At 41.1% G+C, this 22,502-nt stretch overlaps 1 protein-coding gene across 6 annotated transcripts in view; it reads right to left on the bottom strand.

Annotated features, from left to right (window-relative positions):
* Positions 1-1,109: 1,109 nt before the first annotated feature.
* map4k5 (mitogen-activated protein kinase kinase kinase kinase 5) overlaps positions 1,110-22,502 on the bottom strand; it is a 57,863-nt gene continuing 36,470 nt past the window's right edge. For all 6 annotated transcript variants that reach the window (XM_086183460.1, XM_086183462.1, XM_086183463.1 and 3 more), the window contains 12 exons: positions 22,331-22,415; positions 20,362-20,441; positions 19,817-19,877; positions 17,625-17,739; positions 17,278-17,336; positions 16,979-17,082; positions 16,294-16,471; positions 16,042-16,110; positions 15,824-15,916; positions 15,517-15,587; positions 13,012-13,067; positions 1,110-2,109 (listed from right to left, as the gene is read on the bottom strand). In XM_086183460.1, coding sequence (XP_086039586.1) covers positions 2,022-2,109; positions 13,012-13,067; positions 15,517-15,587; positions 15,824-15,916; positions 16,042-16,110; positions 16,294-16,471; positions 16,979-17,082; positions 17,278-17,336; positions 17,625-17,739; positions 19,817-19,877; positions 20,362-20,441; positions 22,331-22,415 — 1,059 coding nt within the window. In that variant the 3' untranslated portion in view covers positions 1,110-2,021. The remainder of the gene's footprint in view (positions 2,110-13,011; positions 13,068-15,516; positions 15,588-15,823; positions 15,917-16,041; positions 16,111-16,293; positions 16,472-16,978; positions 17,083-17,277; positions 17,337-17,624; positions 17,740-19,816; positions 19,878-20,361; positions 20,442-22,330; positions 22,416-22,502) is intronic.

The raw sequence follows: 22,502 nt of genomic DNA, 5'->3' as shown, positions 1-22,502 counted from the left end.
CCCTTCGCTCCCAGGATGCGGGGTTACTGGTGGTTCCTAGAGTTTCTAAAAGTAGAATGGGAGCCAGAGCCTTCAGCTATCAGGCTCCGCTCCTGTGGAACCGTCTCCCAGTTTTGGTCCGGGATGCAGGCACCCTCTCGACCTTTAAGAGCAGACTCGAGACCTTCCTTTTTGATCAGGCTTATAGTTAGGGCTGCTTAGGCTAGCCCTTAGCTGCTCTAGACTTAGGCTGCCGGGGGATCTTCCATGATGCATTGGGCTTCTCTCTACTCCTCTCTGTCCTCCTATATTTGTCATACATAAATCATACTCACACTTATTACTAACTCATCTTCTTCTCCGGAGCCTTCGGGCTCCCCTTATCCCAGATCCCAGGTGCTGCTGGAGGAGGCTGCAGACCTGAAGAGGCTCAAGCTGCCACCCGTAGCTCCACCTGTTCACGTCCCCGTCTGTCCATCAGTCTCTTCCTTTTCTCTCTCTATCTCTGTCCCACTCTTTCTTTCTGCATATCTGTCTTCCTCCATTATCTGTCTTTGTCTCTGCCCCGCTCTCCTGCTCTCTTTCCCCCCAACCGGTCAAAGCAGAAGGCCATCCCCATTGAGCCTGGATCTGCTTGACGTTCCTGCCTGTTAAAAGGAAGGTTTTTGTCCCCACTGCTGGATGATGTGCTTGCTGATGGAGAATTGTTGGGTGTAAATTCATTGAAGGAGCATGGTACTAGAACTGCTCTACCTGTAAAGTGTCATGAGATAACTTTGTTGTGATTTGGCGCTATACAAATAAAATTGACTTGACTTGACTCAAATGACAGGAAAGACCAAAATGGTTATTAAACAGTTTCAGCTGCTATAAACTGTTTTTTTTTAGGAGCATTATCAGACTCAGATTGACTTTTTGAAATTCAGCCATTTAAATCCAGCAGACATCATCCTGAAGACATTCAAAGTGTTGCACGGACATCAATTAGACCAGATAGGTAGACATAAGAATGGCAGACAAGATGGGGAAATCAAAACCTAAGACTCATCTCTCCCCATTTCTCCCAGCGGACACTCATATGAGTGTGACTCACGAGACAAAACAACAACAACAACAACTTATTGTCTTGTTAACAGCATTTTTAATTACAAAAAGAGCATACATCAAACATTTTGCTAAGGGAATGCAAAAGATGTTAACAGAACCCAGCATCATCCCTTATTTTGTCATTTTATTTTAAATAAAAAATGTACAAAAGTGCTTACATGGTGCAATTAATGAGAAGTAAAAGATCTATAAAAGAGGAGAGTAAAGATTTTTTTTACATTATATTCTAAAAGTCAGCAGAACAGAAGAGAAGCGACTATATTACACAGTGGTAAAAATAACTCAAAGCTGCTCAGGAACATTTTACTAGGTAGTCAATCCTTTCAAAGTCCTGCCCACAGCAGGACCACACTTATGTTCACGCAGCCTGGAAATCCAATATACCCTATTACTTGACATGAGGTTAATAAATATTGCATAAATAACCCACATAGCTCATGGGATTTTGCTCAAACAGATCAATTAGTTTGACTACACAGTTTGTAAAATCTCTTTTCAAGCCTCCAATGAAGAATGTGCCGCTGGCAGCAATTACAAGTGACATGTTACACATGATAACATCATCCATTGCTACCACTATCACAAATTCTTGTGAATTTTAAATGGCACTTTTGTCAATAACACCTCTAGATAAGCTGTTTGTATCTCAGTACACAGTACAGAAAAGTGAGAATAATGCTATGTAACAATGCTTTACCTGCTCCTCTTCATCATAGACGGTGGGTGAAGGTACAGCGAACATGTTGCTCGTATCAGGCTACTCATTAATTCATCCGGACGTGGCTTCTCCCTCATTGACCTACGGTTCCAGTCACCAGTAACAGAATCACTGAAGTTATTAAAACCAGACGCTTCCTAAAACCTCAGTCAAGTTTTCTCATAAATTGTAGGTATTTTATCCCCTTTTCTGGGATAGTCTGGCTGCTGACAGAAGATTAGTAACTGTTCTCATGACCAGCTAAAATGTAGAGATTGCTCAGGGCTGTAGGGTTGTCTGTGGGCCGGCTCTCCAAGACCACCACCCTGCCAAGGAGACAAAGAACATTATTGAAGAAATCATATATAAGTGACTGTCATACCAGGTGGAATGTGAACTAAAGCTCAAGAGCCTCTTTTGGGTTTGCAAAACATGTTAGCATGAGACAAAAAAAAGGATCCATTTAAAAAAAAAAAAACTATAGTAAAGTTATAAAACACAAACATTAAAACAACATTATCCAGCAATATTACTACTATGATTGAGTGTTCAGTGTGGAGCTATCGCCAGCAGATAACCCTGCTCAGCATAACTCTGAAAATGCATGTTTATTAAATCAACTCATCATAGGCATGTTATCCACTTCTCTGGAAAATTCAGTCAGCTTGCAGAAGATCATTAACTGTAAATAAACTCGTGTAAATTTTTAATTTACATTAATACTAACAGTCATTAACTCAGAGACACATTTTAAATCATACTAGGATTGGACTCTCAAAGCACAGCCAATCATTACTCTGCCACTATGCAGCACAGACACCTTTTAGCAAACAATGAAATAAACCCTACAACTTCTAGTATCCACATTTTCTTCAGTTTGGTGTTCACTGCTGCTGCACAAACAGACACTGCATGTAAAGTGAGATTTTCTTCAGGAAGAGGCACTGTAATATTGATGCAAGTTCAAGTTAATGGAAATTTACATTCAGCATAGAAAACTTCTAAGAACAGTAAGAAATTCACATTTTACTTAAATCCAGGCAGTTTCACAGGTTTAAGAATCTCAGCAGTAACCTCATTATGAAGATACTTATAGATATTGCCATATCTACGAATAGATATTTTGTGTATGTCTTTAAAACACTTTTTCTCTCTCTTTCGCTCTCTTTTTTTTTAAACCAGACATGCGTCACCAAGGGCGTGTTTCCACTGGCTCACTTTGGCTCGGGTCGGGTCAGTTTGGCCCCATTTCCACTGGCCCAAACACAGTACTAGCCATTACCATTTTGGTCCCTGCTCCGCTGGGGTTTCAAGCGAGCTTAGCGGGGACTAAAACGTGACGTAAACGCATAGCGGGGTGTTAACAGGGTAACTTACCCGCTTACGTTGTCTACTTCGTACCATCTTAGCCCCAGCAGAATACTAGTCGAATGCTTGGTATAGTCTTTTATACTTTTCTTGGGTGTTCTGTTTCGCTGCTTGAAGCCTTGCCCGTCTAGCCTCCCTTACTTTTAGTCTAAGCAAAAACCACTGACCAAGCAACAGGCATCACGCTGAATCCATGTCGTCCATTGTTGTTGTCGTGTCGCACACAAATTATGCCAGGGAACTCTCGGCCGGTGAGTCCACTCACGCTGACGTGGTACCCAGTGCTAGTGGAAACACATCCGTACCGAGTCGCAATGACCCGACACCACCCAACCTGAGCCACAGTGAGCCAGTGAAAACACTCCCCAAGTGAGGCACCGTTTCTTCACTCTCAGATGTGAATGCACCACTTAGACTTAACATGACAAGTTTGTAATTATCTCATTATCTGTTACTTACTAAAAACGAGAATTTAGAGTTGCACAGGGCCATCAGGGCAGAGATGAAGTCTGATGAAGAGGATGAGAATTTTGAAGTATGTCATGGTGGACTGTTAGGCCTCTATCCTTTTGTAGCAAGTAGCTGCCTGACCTTTGTGCTACACTCCCAGCAAGCAGAGCTTAAACATTCACACCAAATGTCACCACAATCCTATGTCCCAGAGAAAACTGAAACATGGGGTCAAATCCCAACTGTCTGTAGTCTGTCGGTGGCAGCATTTCTCCCTGTATAGCTTTACTGTTGTTAGTGTGCTTTGTGGAAATGAAGTGAATTTTTACCTTCTTTTGGCTTTACATGTATTTTAGTGAGTAGATCAAATATAAACCAAATACACACATATTCAATATCAAGTGAAATATTATGTATATAAAAACATGCTGTAATGGGGCAGGGGCTTATCAAAGTGTGTATGATCATTGCTCAAGATGACCAATAGGAATAAACCTAATACATACTAGTTGATTTTCTTATAAAGTCCATGGTTCCATCCAATCATTGAACATCTAAGAGAAAAGGCATCCAGACTGACTGGGTTTCATCACTTTTCATGTACTAATTAGAACAACTCACAACTGCAAATAATTAATAATAATTGTTTTCTTTTAAATAGATCAGTTGCATGACAGGACCAACTGTCTGCGAACATTTTTAAACCATTTAAAATGAATGGGGGTGGCTGTTAACTTCTATAGCTGTTCTCTAAAAATATGTATATACAGTGAAAAAATTTTCTAATTTACTGCTAAAAACACAGGCATGAAAGGAGCATTATCAGATGAGAGTCTGCTGACAGCATTGTTGAAAGGTTTAATGTCACATTCAATGACCATCAAGTGACAGTAGTGACAGGATCTTCAGGTGCTTTCCATCCCGTGTGGGTGACAGGTAAGCAGGGAAGCTACAATCCTTAGATGAAATTTCAGAGGCATGGAGACACACTTAAATCAGGCTAGCGATGCCCAGCAAGTGGTGAATAAACCATGTAGGATTGGGCAGAGAGAAGATTCACTCGAAGTGACTAGCGGGTTGACTCTATCCATCCATCATCACTAATTGAGATGCACCTCTGGGAGATTATCATGCTCACTGTGACCTTTTCTACCAAATCATATCCTGCTGTGTCTCAGCAACAAGTCAGCCTACTTTCTGCAAAGCTAGTCGCAGCGCAGTAATAACTTCAATAATTGAATACATGCCCAAGTATCATCATAAGAAACTGCATTGTAAGGTGGATGGTGTATGGAAACTAATGTTTTATGGTGGTCATTAATACCTAAAAATGGAGACACCTTGATGATGTGGAAATATAAAGTTTTTAAAAGAGCAGATGGGGCTCAAACCACAGTCATTAGTGAGACTAGCCGAAAGTGAAAATTTGATGTACTTATTCAGCCATCTGAAAAAAACACTTTGTCCATTAGGAAAAGTTAAAAAAAATCCAAGAGGAGAGCCCAGCAGCAAGCCAGTGCATGCAGTGTACTTCACACGTGGTATATATAATTTTGCTAAATTATTTCATATAGAATATGAATGTCAAACTCAGCCAAAGAATCAAAGGGAATTTTTGCTTTGTTTTAATAGACACTTAAAACTCTTATGCAAACTATGTAATGCAGTTTGGATCTGGTGGTTTATTTATTTATTTATTTGTCATAATGTATGAGACAGAATCTGAGTATCAATATGAGCTATTTTTCACAAACTACAGAAATTGTCAAGAATATTATCGTGAAAATTTCCTGAAATATCGTGATATCAGTTTTAGGGCCGTGTCATCCATTCTTAGCAGTTATATACCTGTCACAATGACCTTAACCATTCACCTCCAAAATCTTTTCATTTCATTTCCTTAAGTCTTAGTGGATGTTGCTGATAAATCTAATGAGATATTCTAAGAAGTTCCTGGAATATCATGTTCATATGTGGCAACAGTGATATTTGACCACTGAAATTGTTATAGCTCATCCTCATTTTCCAGAGGTCATTTGTGCAAAATTAAATTGCATTATCAAGAATTTGGATGAATAGATGCACGAACAACCTGAAAACATAATGTACACAGCTGGCGCTAAGACAAAAGCATAAAACATTCTGTGATTTGAAAGTTTTGAAGAGACACAAATTTTCTATGTTTTAAATAGATCTGAAAACTGTGGAGTTTTCGACTGTTCATAGCCTGATACTGGACAGAATTGACAGTTCTCTCTTTTTCCATTATTGGTCTGACATTGCTTCCAATTTAGGGGATTACCATGACAGAGGCAGATTACATTTTCTTTACCAATCCCTGAAGACCAATACATGTACCTGAATCTAATATCATTTTAAAAGAGTACTCGTTTTACTTTGGAGTGGAGAGCTGAGAAACATAATTAGGGCCTGAGCCCAAGGGAACTTTGGGGTGAAAACCCTATTGAAACTGTTAAGTTTCTTTCTTTCTTTTCACGTCTGCCACTTTAAAACTCAATTTGACTTTGAAAGTCACAGGCAGCAAACAGGGTGGGGGAGGGGTGCTTAAAAGCACAGCTCTCAGCTCTGCACTAAGACTTTTCGTCAGCCTGAGGCTTCTTACTTCTAAACTAGAAGTCTCATCACTTCCCAAACTACATTGCTGGATTCAGGACACAATTTCCTACTTGACACCGATGGCCACGAGGATGCATGCCATTTATGTATGTAACTACAGTTCTATGAATTCTGAACGACTGCCAGAGGTAGTGTGTAACACTACACAAATCCCCTCTAGAGCATGCGCAGGTCGAGTTGTAATACCAACAGAGTCACACATGACCAAGGATGACACAAGGGTCAGACACAAGAGTAAATAACCATACATCCTGAGAATGGCATGAGTCTTCTCCCCAAGATTCTGAGCAACAAAGAACTCTGACAGTCAATTCATACAACCCCAGTTACATACATAACTTTCATTCTATTCTATTCTTACTGACTGCCAGCGGCAGCGCATAACTCCGGATTACGAATACCAACAAGGTAATGAGGAATTCCACACCTACTTTACAGAGATAGAACAGCAGTTGCAATCACTTGTAACCCTGTAAAATCCTGCAAAGGCGCATGTCAAGGCCCAGGTAGTGGCTACACAAATGTCATCAAGAGACACACCCCTCAATGCTGCCCAAGAGGTGGTGAAATGACCCCTGATTCTAAGGGCAACAGTCAGGCCCTTCAACCTGTACACCTGAAGGTATGTGGTTTTGTTATATGAACAATCCAGTGGAAAAGCCTCTGCTTTGACAGCCATGGTTAATATGCGGTTAGCTACTCCAGGTTGTTCAGTTATTGCGTTAACCTGTGGATAGTTAATTCTCTCACTTGCCTGCCAAGTTCTTCAAGCTTTCTCCAAGTATATTTGTTATTACAACATTATGTTCCATTGACAAGTAATTCATCATAAATCATACCCGATATTATGTTCATGGTGCTATAACTGTCACATACTGGGTGTAGATGGTGATTACCAGACTACTAAAGAAAACCACGAGGCTTGAAGCCCAGTCAATGAGCAAGAAGCAGCCCAGCTTTGGTGCTTACAGTTGTCTTTCTGTTGCTATCAGTTTCTTGACTGTATTTCTGAGTTGGGGTGATCTTTGTCTGACAGGTTAATACTGGTGTGGGGAGTCTTTGAGCTCTGCAGCATACCAAGCACCTCCCGATAGCGTCACTTGGTCAGGCAACTTTGACTGAGACAGTGCCATATTGGAAATACATTTTAGTCCTTGCCTTGACCTCTTGTGGTTATTTGATAGTATGACATTATTAGTCATGTAACCAATATCCTTTATTAGTTGATGTCATTATTATTCTCCTGTGTTGCAGATGTCACAAACCAAACTCTCAGGCATCCAATATATGATATTTCAACTGCTATGAAGGCCAAACCACTCATTCTTTAACTGAATGCATGTTTGGAATAAAAGCTCATCCGAAGGACAGAAGTTGCTGTGTTTTCTCAAAACAGACAGTTAGGCAAGTTACATATAACAACACTGCAGTCGCCCATGCTGTTGTTTACAGCATACAAGCTGGACTCACAGAAAAGGTATGAAGACACTCAGGAACAAAAGGGGGTTGGCAAAGGCAAAAGTACCAAGGGTAAGTCCCAAGAAAGAACCTGTACCACCTGTGGGAGCATATTTTGCAGTGCCCCTTCAGAAAACAAGATTGTTTGCCCCAATGGTCTTGTTACCAAGCCTGACCAAACAGGCTGAGATGGCCGCCATATACAATCAGATGTAAGATAAGCACAGCAGCCAAATGGATGGAAACTGGACTTGTGTGAGACAAACATATCAAGCAGCAGGCACCCTTCACTACACTAAAAACACAGGAACAGACTTCCAGTGGGACCATGTTGGATAACACAACATAAAAAGTTAGCTCTCGAAGAAACCAATTAAAACTAGCTCTTTTAAACATCATTAACAATGGAAAGCAGGCCAAAGTCAAGGAAAATTGACAACGAAAGTCAACAACAACAAAAAAAGAAGAATTGAAGATACAGACTCAGCGAGGGGACCCATACCAGAGAAGGGACCCGTCGGCGGGGAACAGGAATCGGTAATATTGGCGTATCATGAATAGGTTGAACCTTGTTTCTTATAATGTGCATGGTTTAAATCGTCCCATTAAGAGGAAAAAATATTGAGTCAATTGAAGAAACTACAATGTCCAATTGCACTAAAACAAGAAACTCACCTGAGTGAGAATGAAAATAAAAAACTGAGAAGGGAATGGGTAAACCAAGTTTTCCATACTTTATATGGCAAGAAAAGGGGGGTGGCCATACTAATTAATAAATCTTTACCTTTTTTTGCAGAGAAAGTGATTAAAGATGTTATGGGAAGATATATTATGGTGGTTGGCACAATAGGAGAAATGACTATTTCGATATTAAACATCTATGCCCCAAATGAGGAGAATGAAACATTCTTCAAAAACATAGCTAATAAAAAGGGATGATAATAATGGCGGGGGATTTTAATACTGTACAGGATGGTAAATTAGACAGATTGCCATCAGAGAAGGGACCAAATACAAAAAAAATCCAGAGTACTAAATAATGTTATAAAAGAATTAGAACTCGATCCATGGAGACATAATAATCCTAAAGGCAAGGACTTTACTTTCTTTTCTGACCCACCTGGTAGTTACTCGAGAATAGACTTTTTCTGTGTGTCAAAACAACACATACACAAAGTCAGGAAGTGTAGTATAGAGTCTATAACTGAAAGTGACCACGCCCCCATCACACTTTCTCTTGAGCTGGGCAGGGAATCCTTCTTTAGGTACTGGAGACTCAATGTGTCGATCCTATCAGATGAAAAGATAATCGAAGAACTAAAGCAACATTTAAAGGAATATTTTCAAATAAATGACAATGGTGAGGACTCACCATCAATTTTGTGGGAGGGAGAAAAAGCAGTCATAAGAGGGAAAACAAGCAGCATTGTTAGGGCCTATGGCCGCGTAGTTGACGCCGGCCCGAATCCAATGGTGTATTTGCCAAATCTGTAGGCCTTGTAGTTTAGGAGTTCAAAGCCTGAGTCTGATCAGAGTGAGTGCAGAGCTGACAGCTGGCCCTTTAAGAACCCCTCCCCCGCTGCACTCTGTCTCTCTGTGCTAGAGTGGAGAGCAAAGGAGGATTAACCAGTTTTTAGTGTGTAAAAGCTGAATAAGTCAGCATACATTGGTCAAAAGTGACACAAAATATCATATTTTTGTAGGGATTTTTGTCAGAAATCCAGTGGTGTGTTTTATAAAGCTGTGGGATGTATAGTGTAGACGTGAGAAGTGTTTGTTTGACAGTATGTACCCTGAGAGGACATGGTCCCCCCATAGACATCCATTGTAAACGTAAAATGTGTCTCCCCAAATTTGATGGCTTGTAAAATGGAGAGCGAGTGACTTATTACAACGAAAATTAATATCGTTTGATCAGCACATTTGGGAGCGTAATCTGCCAAAGTTTGGAAGCAATACCATTAATGCCTTAGGGGGAGATAGATTTTGTTCAGGGGCCAAAAAAAGTGCTCATTTTGACAGTTTTGTCCAATTTGTGGACATTCTGTTGTACATAGGTGAGGGGTCAGGGTGTATCAATTGTTCGGCTTCATGAGACGAGTCCAACGGTGGTGGTCCCATGTTTGTGGGACATTCATGGGAGGAGTTATAGCGCTGCAAATTATCTTTAAATTATCTTTTAGTTGTGTGGCTCCGTAGGTGGCGCTATAGAATTTTTGGTTGCTTTTTTTTTTTAGATTAATAAATGTGTCGCCAGACCGGACAAATGCACCGAATTTCAGCGAATTTCATGCATGTTCAGGAGGTGAAATTACATTATGCACATTATGCACATATTGCGCGCACTCATTAACAGCAAGAACAGTCTAGTACCAGGTTTTGAATGGGTGTCTATGTGAAAACCGGCTCCGGGCCGTCTGGCCGAGCTGCCTCATGGGTGTTGGGGGGGCTGGGACACTGTTTAGTGTGTGTTTTTAGTGCTGCTCATGTGTTGCTCTGCTGAGCAAACATAATCGGAAGAAGTGAAGTACCTTCAGGCTCAGGCCCTAATAACAGAAATAACATCCAGATTGGGAAAAAGCTTGATTGAAACAGCAAGGAAAAAAACATAATAGGGTCTTTGCCTAAAGTACCTTCAGGCTCAGGCCCTAACTAGAAAGCCAAATCAGAGAGTTGGAGAACATAAAAGGACATCAAACAGCTCCATTCTCCTTGAATTTAAAAAAATTAGGCGTGAGTTAGATGAACTCTTAACATATAAAGCAGAAGGAGCTCTGTTTTACGAATCAAAGATATTATGAGATGGGTAACAAAGCAAGTCAGTTACTGGCATTTCAACTGCAAAAAGTTCAAAGAAATAGAATAATCACAAAAATAAGACATCCCAGCCTTTGCAGAATATTATAAAAATGTATACAATGACTCGGAGTCTAATCTCACTGAGACCAAAACGCAAGAATTCTTCAAAAAACTATGGTTACCAGCATTAACCAGAGGAAGCATCTGAAATGATAAAACCAATTTCATCACAAGAAATAACTGACACTATAAAAACCCCTAAAGGTAACATATCGCCAGGTACAGATGGCTTCCATGGAGAATGTTATAAATGTTTTGCAGAGGAGATTACACCAGTTTTGTGCAAGGTTTTTAACTATGCTCTGTCAAAAGGAAACCCTCCAGGAACTTGGTCAGAAGCCGTAATTTCCGTGCAACATAAGGAGGGCAAAGATCCGACTTCATGTGAGGGATATAGACCTGTCAGCTTGCTCTGTAATGATATAAAAATATTAACAAGCACACTAGCACAGAGAATGCAACAACATCGAGTATAATTAAATTAATCAAACTGGGTTTAACCTGGGGAGACAAGGAGCTAATAATATCAGGGGAACATAAAATCTTATATCATGACCTAAAAACAATCGCCAACCTACCATGCTGCTTAGCCTAGACGCACAAAAGGCATTTGACTGTGTGAAGTGGAACTTCTTGTATTAAACATTGGAGGTTTTTGGATTTCATTCAACATTTATAAACTGGGTAAAAATTGTTCATAAAAATCCCAAATCATGGATCAGAGTCAATGGCTGTTGCACAGAATTTTTCTACCTCAAAAGAGGAGTCACGCAAGCCTGATAGCAAAAATGATAACAGCTTCCTGGTTGAAACAGCAGCCTCCAAGCATAACGCAATGGAGAGACAGGGTAAAAAATGTGTTTATCATGGAGAAAATCACAGCAAAACTACAGTTGAAAACAAACCTGTTTGATGAGAGATGGTCATTAATAGTGCAGGCAATGCCAGAACTCTAGTTGCCTCCATTTTTATCTTATTTTATTTTTATTCTATTCATATAGCAGTGTATTCACTTTCCTTTCTTTTTTCTTTCTTTCCTTTTGAATTGTTGTTTTTATTTTCCCTCAGGACTCGTATTTTGTATTGTTGTTTTTCTCATCTGTAAAGGGCTCGTACTAAGGTTGAATAATGGTAAAGTATAATGGAACATGGATGTGGATTGGACTACGGAAATATGACTTATTAAGTACATGAATACTGACCGATAATTACAAAGATCTAGTCAACGAAAAGAGGATAGAGAAAGGAAAAGACTTCAAAGAGCTTCAAGCAAGTGTAACTGCATGTAATATACATCTCCTGTGTTGTTGAGTTTGTGTTTGTATGTATGTCTGTATGTATGTGTCAAATAAAAAATAAGTCCCCCCCCCCCCCAAAAAAAAAACAAAAACACGGGAACAGGAACGAATGACAGACCCCATGTTGGATTTCATCAACAGCTATGGGCCGGCTACACATCCAGATTTCAAGACGACTCTATCCCAAAGGCAATCATTGCTTTTGTATGTGTCCCCTCGTAAGATGAAGCCACAAAAGGCTCCCTGGTCAGTGATGCCTTTCAACTTAGGTAGTCTGTTGGTGACTTTTGAGTGGCATGCACAGAGATGCACAATTTAATTAAGAAACTTGTCTTTTATGGGCTGACAATGTTTGCTTCCACATATAAATCTGAGTCAACTTTCTCATCTATGAATAAGATAAAGATGCATGAGAGGAATCAGCTGACACTAAAATTGTAAAAACTGCTTGCAAATTTAAGTGACGGCCATATCACAAGACATCCAAAAACCATGACTGAAAGGAAATGCCAGTCTTTCCATTAAGTGAGTACCAAGTGTGTACTTAATGTATTTATTACCCAAATTCTATTTTCAATGCAGCTGCTTAATTTTATCTTAATTGTACTTTCTTTCTTTTTTTTGCTGTAATTTGAGGAGCATGAGCCCGTAGTTCCAGGTTTTCCACCCCAAATCAGTGTGTTCAGGATCAAGCAGATGATGTTTTTATTTTACATAGCTTTTGAGCCGACTTTGTTCACATTTGTTTTTATGAAATGTAGCAGAATTTGCATTGTTACTATTCATATGTGTGGCACGGTGGCCTACAGACACAATATCTGTTGTCTCCACCAACCAAATATATATTGCCTATTTGTTAGTTCAAGTTACACAATCCTTTTAACTCAATTAACATGTTTTCAGGGTAAAGGTTCTAAATTATGTATGAAATTGTCATTTTGTACAGATGAGCAAATTAAAAACAAAAAAAAATTTGATGATTTAAAATCATCTGACAGCCAGTTGCCAATCAATGGCAGAAAGGAGCACTTCCTTTGTAAAATATTTATTTCTTCCAACAGTAAGAGATATTTTTAAATCCCTTCTGAGGTCTATGTTCTTTCATTTGATCACTCAGGTGTAATCACATAGATTAAGTGAAAATATATCTGGACCAACCTGTCAGATCCCAGGAGGCGGAAAACTCTGCTTGGATCAGAAATCTCCTGAGTCACCTGTGATGGGAAAACACAAGTGGTTATCAGTTTACCTCAAGTGCAGATTATTATGATTATAATGAGTCATGCTGGTGGGATAGTTTCACCAGAGGACCATATATCAAACAAGTATTTAAATCTTGCCATTTTTGCCTTGCAATGGCATTGATGCTCTTCAATTTTGGAATTGAATAGTGAACTTGGTAACAAAAAGACCAGTGACGTGTGGTCAGGGGAGGCAAGTGAGGCCGTGCCTCACCTGTCATCATGGAAAGAAAAAAATGTAAATTGGAAAAAAAAAGAAGTAATTATTGTATTTATCCTTTGATTTGTACTAGAAAGTTATTTTGCTTTTAACCAAACCAGTTTTAAGTTATTTTTTATTCAAAATCACTGATTTTTCATATTTATCGTTCAAATACTGAGAAGAGACATGCGGTGAGGCACCAAGCAGCTGAGCCTCACCAGGGACTGCGCAATGACTCGGCTAACTGTGCTGCATGCTACGCAGTGAGCCCGTATTGCTGTCTCTTTCTGTGTCACTATTAAAATGTTCAAATACTTTTGCTATATAAACTACATTTCTATAGTTTAGCTGGTGAATATAATGCATAGTGTTTTTGTCGAAAACTGTATGTGTGTGTAACGTGTTTCTTGTGCTGAGCCATCATAAAACGGCTGCGAAAAGGTGCCGGGTGAGGCACCCAGTTCTCCTGCCTCATGGAGGAGGCGCTAGTGAGCCCAGGGATTCTGCTTGCGCCTCCTCCGCTCCGCTGCAGAATAAGTGACAGCGAGCTACAATTTACTGTAAGGAAAGTCAAGTGCAGTCATTCAGTAATTTTTTTTTTTCCTCCTGAGTGGCCGTAATGTCACAATGGAGGATTCAATTTCTAAGCTAAAACAATTTTCTAAATTGGATTTTCAATCGAAGCATGAGGTTAACGCTAAAGTATCCAAAGCGCTGAAGAAGCTATGGCAGACAGAAGCCAAAACATGGAGAACATTTTTTTTTCTGTTTTTATTATTAAATGCAGTTTTTTTTTCATATTTTACAGATCTGATGTGATGAAGTCAGTGCCTCACCAGCCATGAACCTCACCGCCCGTCACTCAAAAAGACATAAAATCTAATTTTGTATTTATAGAATTCCTTTAGCAAAGATGTCCTGTAAAACTATTTGTGACTTTGTTGCTGGGTCGACTGTTTACATTTCCAACGCATGTCTTTCCCCAATATCAACATCTTTTCACAGACTGCCGATGAGACCAAGGTCTCGGGTGTTCAGGGAAGCTCCCACAGGAGTGCGAATGGATAAGATCCCCTGTTCAATGCCTTTGCCTTTTGAGAGGAATCATAAGAAGACAAAGGCTGAATTATTTAGTGCTGCTGCCTGTTAGGGTTTATGACTGAGCATAAATTTTGTAGGGCAGCTGACATTTCAAAAATCCTTGTTATGGGAGAACTGTCAAGCTGGGCCAGGGACAGACTTGGCAAACAGACCTGGTGTTTTATCTACATGCTGTAGGACCACATCTGACATAGCAAGTTTTTTAAATAGTGCCCCCGATTGCTGTATCTCTTTTCATAAAAACTGAATGCTTTCATCTCTCTGACTTCTGCAGGATTGTTTTCAGAGTCCAGCATTCACTGCCATATAGGAGAACAGACTCTACCGATGCACAGGAGAAACTGAGTTTCATTTTTCTGGGGAGGTTGGTGTTCTATACACCTGCCATGCTGTTCAGGGCTCTCCATGCAAGTGCTTTCCTCACTTAGAGATCTTGCTCAGTTGAGATGACCCATGAGCCCAGGTACTTGAAGTCCTTCACCTCCTTCAGAGCAGCACCTTCTGTTGTTGTGAGAGGAGGATGTTCTGATGGAATGTTATAGGTGATAACCTCAGTTTTCTTGACATTTAGCTGAAGGCCAACCTTGGCACACTCTGACTCCACTCTGTTCAGAAGCTACTGTGCTTCTTCCACATGGTTAGAGAGCAGGGTGATGTCGTCCACATAGTCCAGGTCTGTCAGGACTATTTTGGGGAATCGGCTTGACCTCCTTGGTGTTAGGGTCACAAACAATGTACAATGTACAAGCCTCAAACTGAAGATTATGCGAGGAACTGAAATTAAATGTTAATGTCCTCAATAACACAAGACATTACTAAAAATGTCATGTGTGTCCATGACAGTGACATTGGATCAATAAAATATTTCAGGTCATCCTTGAGACCCAGTGAATGTTGAATACTATTTGAATAAAATTTCAACATGTTCCTGAAAAATCTTTACAATTCATTCTAGTCCAAGCGAATGTTTAGCTAAATTTGACTCAATTCCCTAGAGTCATTACAGAGGTAACACGATAATAAAAATGGGACAATTAAAGCAACTGAAAACCCCAAAACATAATGGCTTGGTTTTCTGTGTTATATAGAGATTAAACCTGCCCTTACAGGGTATTTTACCTCGTTAGACTTGAAGCTCTTCCCCTGCATGCCGTGTTTCCAAAAGGCCAGGACACTGTCCTGAAGGCACACTGTCACAACAGAGACAAGATCTATAATATAAACCAATTTAGTTTAAATGGACAAACAACTCTTTTCTAAATCAATCATGAATAACTGATATTCATTTCACTAGAAAACAACTTCTTGATTGCTGATTGACAAAAGACTGAATCTTGATTTGCCTTCAAGGTTTTCAAATTACCTATTCTCCTTAGAATTACTTTTTGTTCATCCAGGTAACAGGAAGAGCTTTCTGAAATCTTACCAACAGATCCAATGCAAAAGTCAAAACTGAGCTCAGATGCAAGCTTCTTGTTGGACTTCAATCTGCCTTGGAGATTAACAATCTTCAAATTTTCTAGAGAGGAAATGTATTAAGGTTCTGAGAATTAATCTCATTAATGTACATCAATATTTGAATAGACCAGTAAAGAGTAGAATTTGTGTGATGATGAAATGACCATAACTTGGCATTGTACTCACGGTCCAAACAGACCAGCACAGTGTCTCTCTCCAGCTGGGTGACATGGATTGCATCCACCTGCTGATTAGCTGTTGGGAGAATTCATATTTAATCATATAAGATAACATGTATTACTGAAGGTAAAACATAAATTAAGACAATATTCTTATCAAGTTAATGACGGACTCACAGTGACTCAAACTAATAGCTGGACTGAGACTGCCATTATGGACTGAGGGAGGGACTGAAAGACTAAAAAATACTGGACTCACTTGTGCCCATCTCAGTGAACCACGAGGAGCAGGAGTTGAGGTTGATGGTCTCAAAGCGGACCACCTGGCCAGGTTCAGTGCCCTGGCTGATGGCCACACACACAAGAGGATACTCCTGCTCAGGGACCACCAACATCTCAAACACCTTCAGTGGGCTGGGAAGAGGGAAGTCAAAGTGCTGCCGTAGGAGATAAAAGTTGAAAATAAAAATAAAAACAAACAAAAAAAATTTGACTCATCATCATTTGCCAAATGTAAGAAATAAACAAGTAAAGGGCAGATATTAAGAAAAGGAAGACAAGTACCTCAACATAATGTCTTCACCAGCAACTGCTGTTTTGCTTGTCAATAAGCGGGATTATGACAACAACTCTGACAATTTTATTGGAAAATGGGACAAATACATTTTAAGATGTTTTTATTTAAACTGAAGGGTAATAGGGGGCCAAGAAGAATCCATTAAAACTGGGGGCAGAGATGGTATTTTAATGAATTTCTCCAGAAATATTACTTTAGTTCTGTGATCATTTCAATTTTAAATCCCTTTGAGACACAACAAGTTGAGTTTAAGACCATAAGACAATTCAGCTTTTTCAGTTTCCTTTATTTATCGTGATTTAGCACTATCAGAGGGAATCTGCAAAATTGTTGAAAAATGTTTTTCTGGGAAAAATAGTCAACTGACCTTGATGAGCATAAACCTTTGCATGGGCTCATACCACTGCAAAAGAACAATCCCTGACTGCAGTGCTCCACAGAGATACTTGTGGCCTGTGTAGGGGTTCCTCACTTTGAAACAGATGGGAAAGAAGTCAGGAAGTACAGCTGTGCATAATACACAAGAGTGAAATGAGTGCATAGCATGAAAGTCATGCAATTATGACTACTAAAACACTATAGGAGTTATGAGGAGATATTCCTTTTTGACACACTTGGAAATGATGGATGATATGTAAATACAACAAAAAGGTTGGGGCAACTCACCAATGCAGCATTTGTGGCAGCCCTTAGTGTCTGGGATCTTAGTTGTCAAGGCGAACCTCCTGAGGAGATAAAACCGTGCTGATGATATTGAGAATGAGGGGAGTTATCCACTTTCTCTCCTTTCTGCTACCATTTGCTTGTTTGTAATGTTGGTGGACAGCAAAGACCAGCAACAAGGAATGAAAATGTATGGCCTGCAGAGTGGGGGTGTATCAATGCCCAGACATGCAGAGCTGTGACCTTCACACAAGTAGTTTAACATATGGTGTTGCTAAAAAAAAATAAAAAAAAGCAAACTGAAGTCAGACAATGTTAAGATTCAGAGCAAGAAAGCTGGTTGGTCCCACCTGGGTAAAATTTTGTCTGGGAACCGGTGAGTCTGAAATTGAGCAGCTAGGCCAGGCTTCTTCAGCTGCTCGAACAGCCCGATGAGATTATGGGAATATAGCTGGAAGGTTTTCCCTACAGTAAAACACAGAATATTCAAACAACAGCTTCATGGGTAAACACGGTGGGTAGGCAGACAGGAACTTTTCATCACCATCATACATTCAACTATATGAGCTGGACAAATCCTGGATCCAATGAAGCAGCTTTCACATTTAGAAAGGTTAGATGTGAACAGTGGTAAAAACAAAAGTGTGACGATGGTGTGAAGCATGATTACCTTCTGATGAAGCCAGTAAGCCAGTTAGTAGAATGTCAAATCAAGCCAGGTGAGGGGAGGACGGACAGTGTCCAAAGGAAGAGAAGAGAACAAAGGTTAAGTTTATCAAAGGGGCTAACTGCTGAAAGTAATACTGAGTGTATCACAAACTTTGTCACTCCATCCTGAACTGTTTAACTGAGGAAAGGTTTTGCCTATTAGGGCAGCCAAGCCTTGGCAGTTTGCTTTCAAATTAAACATTATTTGAGCTTTCTAAAGATTAATGGAATTTCTTATTATTAAAATACAAATCATATTTGATTTTAAAATGAGAGTGCTTTGCTGACTCTTCATGGTAGAGACAGCTAAGAATCTGTGTACTCAGCGGAGGGACACCGGGGCCCCACCCTGGAGCCAGGCCTGGGTAGGGGCCCATTGGCGAGTGCCTGGTCGGGCCTTAGCCCATGGGGTCCGGCCGTGCCCTCGTGGACCCACCACCTGCAGGAGGAACCGGAAGGATCCGGTGCTTTGTGGTTAGGGGAGCAGACCAAGGCAGGGGCTTTGGCTGTCTGATCTCCAGACATGGAAGCTGGCTTTTGGGACATGGAATGTCACCTCACTGGTGGGGAAGGAGCCAGAACTGGTGGAAGAGGTTGAGCGTTACCGGATAGATCTAGTCGGCCTCACCTTGACACATACCTCCGGGTTCGGAACCCAAGTCCTTGAGAGAGGTTGGACTCTCTCCTTCGCTGGAGTTATGCAGTTATGGGACTTCTGTGCAAGTCGCAGTTTGTCCATTACTAACACCATGTTCAAACATAAAAATGCCCATCGATGCACGTGGCACCAGGACATTCTAGGTCATAGGTCTATGATCGATTTTATAGTCGTACCATCTGACCTGCAACTGTATGTTCTGGACACTCAGGTGAAAAGAGGAGCTGAGCTGTCAACTGATCACCCTCTGGTGGTGAGTTGAATCAGGTGGCAGGGGAAGGTGCCACACAGACCTGGTAGGCCCAAACGAGTGGTGAGGGTTTGCTGGGAATGTCTGGTGGAAGAACCTGTCAGGATGGTCTTCAACTCCCACCTCAGGCAGAGCTTTGACCGCTTGCCCACACTGTTTATTGTTTACAGTAGGGAAGGGAGGCTGCTGACGTCAACTGGGGAAATAGGAGCAAAAGTCGCTGAGGCAGTTAAGCAACTCTGCGGTGGCAGAGCTCCAGGGGTGAGGGGTGGATGAGATCCGCCCTGATTATCGCAAGGCTCTGGATGTTGTGGGACTGTCTTGGTGGACACAGGGTGGCTGGGCTGTCCCTTAGAGATAGGGTGAGAAGCTCAGTCATTCGGGAGAGACTCAGAGTAGAGCCGCTGCTCCTCCATGTCGAGAGGAGTCAGTTGAGATGGTTCGCGTATCTGGTGAGGAAGCCTCCTGGACGCCTCCCTCAGGAGGTGTTCTAGGCATGTCCGTCCGGGAAGAGGCCTCAGGGACGACCCAGGACTGGAGGGATTATATCTCTCGTCTGCCCTGGGAACGCCATGCGATTCCCCCAGAAGAGCTGGTGGAAGTGGCTGGGGAGAGGGCAGTCTAGGCTTCCTTGCTGAGGCTGCTGCCCCCGCAACCTGGACCAACCGAATAAGCAGAGGACGAGAACGAGGACAACGACGAATACTTTGCAACAAAAGATCAATATATCTGAGCAGGCTCTATAGTAACGTGTGACTTGTGAGTTCACAGCTCTTTGGCTCTCTGATGGCAAACAAAAGAAACATTTATTTTCGAACTGCAGAAATGGAGTGACCATTGTGCCCTCATAGGCAGCCAGGACAGAGAAGCAGTAAGTTATGGCAGAGGTCAGTTAAGCAGGGGGCTGTTGTACGATCCTCACTTACCTGATAAAGACATCAGGTTGTTGTTGATAACGTATAGCCATGTACACTTCCTTGGGAACAGCTATATAGGGAATTGAAGATAATACCATCACCATATAGTTGGACACATGTTGTTAGTAGATGAATAAAAACATCAGTGGAAATGTGAAAATATATGTATCCAATAAATAAATCTGAATTAGATTCCAAGTTCCCTTTCCTCACGACATAAGAAAAGCAAGCTTTTGAATGGATAGCTGATGATTTGATCATCGAACCATATCTAGCTGTTGAGAGTCATTAAGCACTGCTATCTCTGATTTCCACCACTGATGTAGCCTTGAGCAAGGGGGGCCATGAATGAGCATGAACAAGTTCAACTGAATGCACACCAGTTGATAATGCTTTTACTTGGTCCAAATATGTTACAAAAAGTTTTTTACACAAATCAGAATGTTATCAAGAAGAGGGACATTGATTATTACTTGTCAATGCACTTCAGAGTTTCACAACCTAAGTTCTCTTCACACATTGGTTGTGAAAAGAGTCATAGGGATTGATTTTACCTGCTCCATTGTGGCTTCATGCAACTCATTGAGATTCAGTGTATAGATACCATCTTCAGTCCCAAAGATTAGGTACTGGTCTAGAAAGAAAAAAAAAACAAAAAAATAAAAAACCCTGAAAAGTTATGTATGTAACGTTTGTTCCCTAAAGGAGAGGAATAAGGTACAACACATCAAATGTGGCTGACTGAAGACCCCTCTATTCACACTTTTAAATACAAATGACCTGTGGAACAGTATATCAAACGCCACCCACACATATAAGCATATGTCACCACAGTCATTCCTCAGTTCGATAGCTGCTCTTCACCAAGCCCAGCTGCCAGGTTGGGCAACCGAGTCATGTACCTCTTTCCTCTCTTTCAGGGAACCCGAGTTATGCGCATAACATTTCATTCTCTTTCAGTTGATTCACTCGGTTCTACACATATAGAATGGCACATGTATTCGCGCCCTGCAGAGCAGACATCAAAGTCATCAAACATCCTGCACTCTGGTGCATCACAGACCAAGCAGAGAGGGCAGTATGAGCCACCGAAGGGGCATTCTCATTAAAATGATAAAACTGAACAAATGTGTGAGGTGCTGACAAACTGGCTGCAGCATAGATATCACTCACAGATACCTGTTTAAACAAAGACCACAACACTACCATGCCCCTTGTGTAATGTGCCTCCAACCCCATGGAGCAATCTGCTGCAATATGCCATGGAGATCGCCTCCACAATCCAGGAAAGCTGCTGCTTAGACAAGGCTTTGACCCGGTAAGGGTCATACCCTGAGTGCTAAAAGTGCTATATGTGTAAGCGCACACACGGCAAGGGCTATTCAAACTCCTTTGCTCCTTAGATTAAAAAAGAAGGGGGCAGAAGCTGAAGAGTTCAAATGTCAAAGAGCTATAAGCTGCATGGATAACCTTTGGCAAATACACTACATTCAAAAGTAGAGTGACCTTGGAGGCATCTGAAGAGAACTGGGTACAAGAGGGATGCACAGATAAACCATGAGGGTCAGCCATTCACATCTCATCAGTCAAAGCAAAGGAAGTGCAATCTTCTATTTTTATTTTATTATTTTTTTTATCCCTGATTTTGTAAACCATTTTTCAAACACCCAGTGCCAATTTGCCACAATTCCTGTGGGTGGCCCCGAAAGAAAGGCAATGTGCACTGCACCACAGCAACAAAGAGTTAGACAGTTTCAACAGGGGAAGCAAGTGAGTCCCTCCCTGCTTGTTTAAATAAGAAGCCTCTGTTGTGTTTCCACCCTCAACAAAACATGCTGGCTTGTCAGAGCCAGACAAAAAGCTTCAGAGTTAAAAACACTTCATACATTTCCTGGTGGTTGATGTGGAGCTGGCATTGCACCAGCGCACTGGACACCTCTCACTGCCATATCATGGCACAGAGCCCAGAAGAGAGATATCCATGGACACCACCTTGTAAAAGACACCCTCACTATTGTGTAGCCCTGACTCAGCAGACCAGAAAACATCCATGGGATGCAAACACCTTTCTCTCGCAGAGGAGGTAATGCGACCTCAACATATTTTGTAAAGGTACATGAGGCAAGTTCCACACCGGTCAGTAGTGCCAGATATTCATACGCTGTACTCTTGTCCAGATAAATCGCTACATGAAAGTACACATCAGTGAGACCATCTGTGAGAAATAAATCTACCGACCTCCAGCACTGTATGGGTTAGACCAGGAGTGGGCAATCATGTGCCATGGAAGGCCATGTGTTTACAGGTTTTCCTTCCAACCAAACACTTTAACAGGTGATTTCACTGATTAACACATTCCTGTGGCTGAAGTTGTGTTAATCAGTGGTATCACCTGTTTAAGTGTTTAGTTGGAAGGAAAACCTGCATACACATGGCCCTCCATGGCACATGATGGCCCTCCATGGCACATGATGGCCCACCCCTGACTGTCACTCTCTGGTGACCCTTAGTCAACCTTTCTACCTTTTGTGTCAGGATGAATCCATGATGTGGCACAGTTGATCTTCAGTGGACAGCCATCAAACACTTTAGAGAAACAAGCTCCCATCTGCAATGATAAACAGTAGAGCACACAAACAGGCTCAGTTAACAGCTTAAATGTCAGCCAGGGTTTAATGAGATGGAACTGAGCAGT

This window comes from Aulostomus chinensis, chromosome 17 (assembly GCF_037954235.1).
Source record: "Aulostomus chinensis isolate RoL2024-O1b breed Wild chromosome 17, RoL_Achi_v1.0, whole genome shotgun sequence".
NCBI lineage: Eukaryota > Metazoa > Chordata > Actinopteri > Syngnathiformes > Aulostomidae > Aulostomus > Aulostomus chinensis.
The sequence above is the reverse complement of the archived record's forward strand: the minus strand, read 5'-3'. Positions and strand labels throughout refer to the sequence as shown.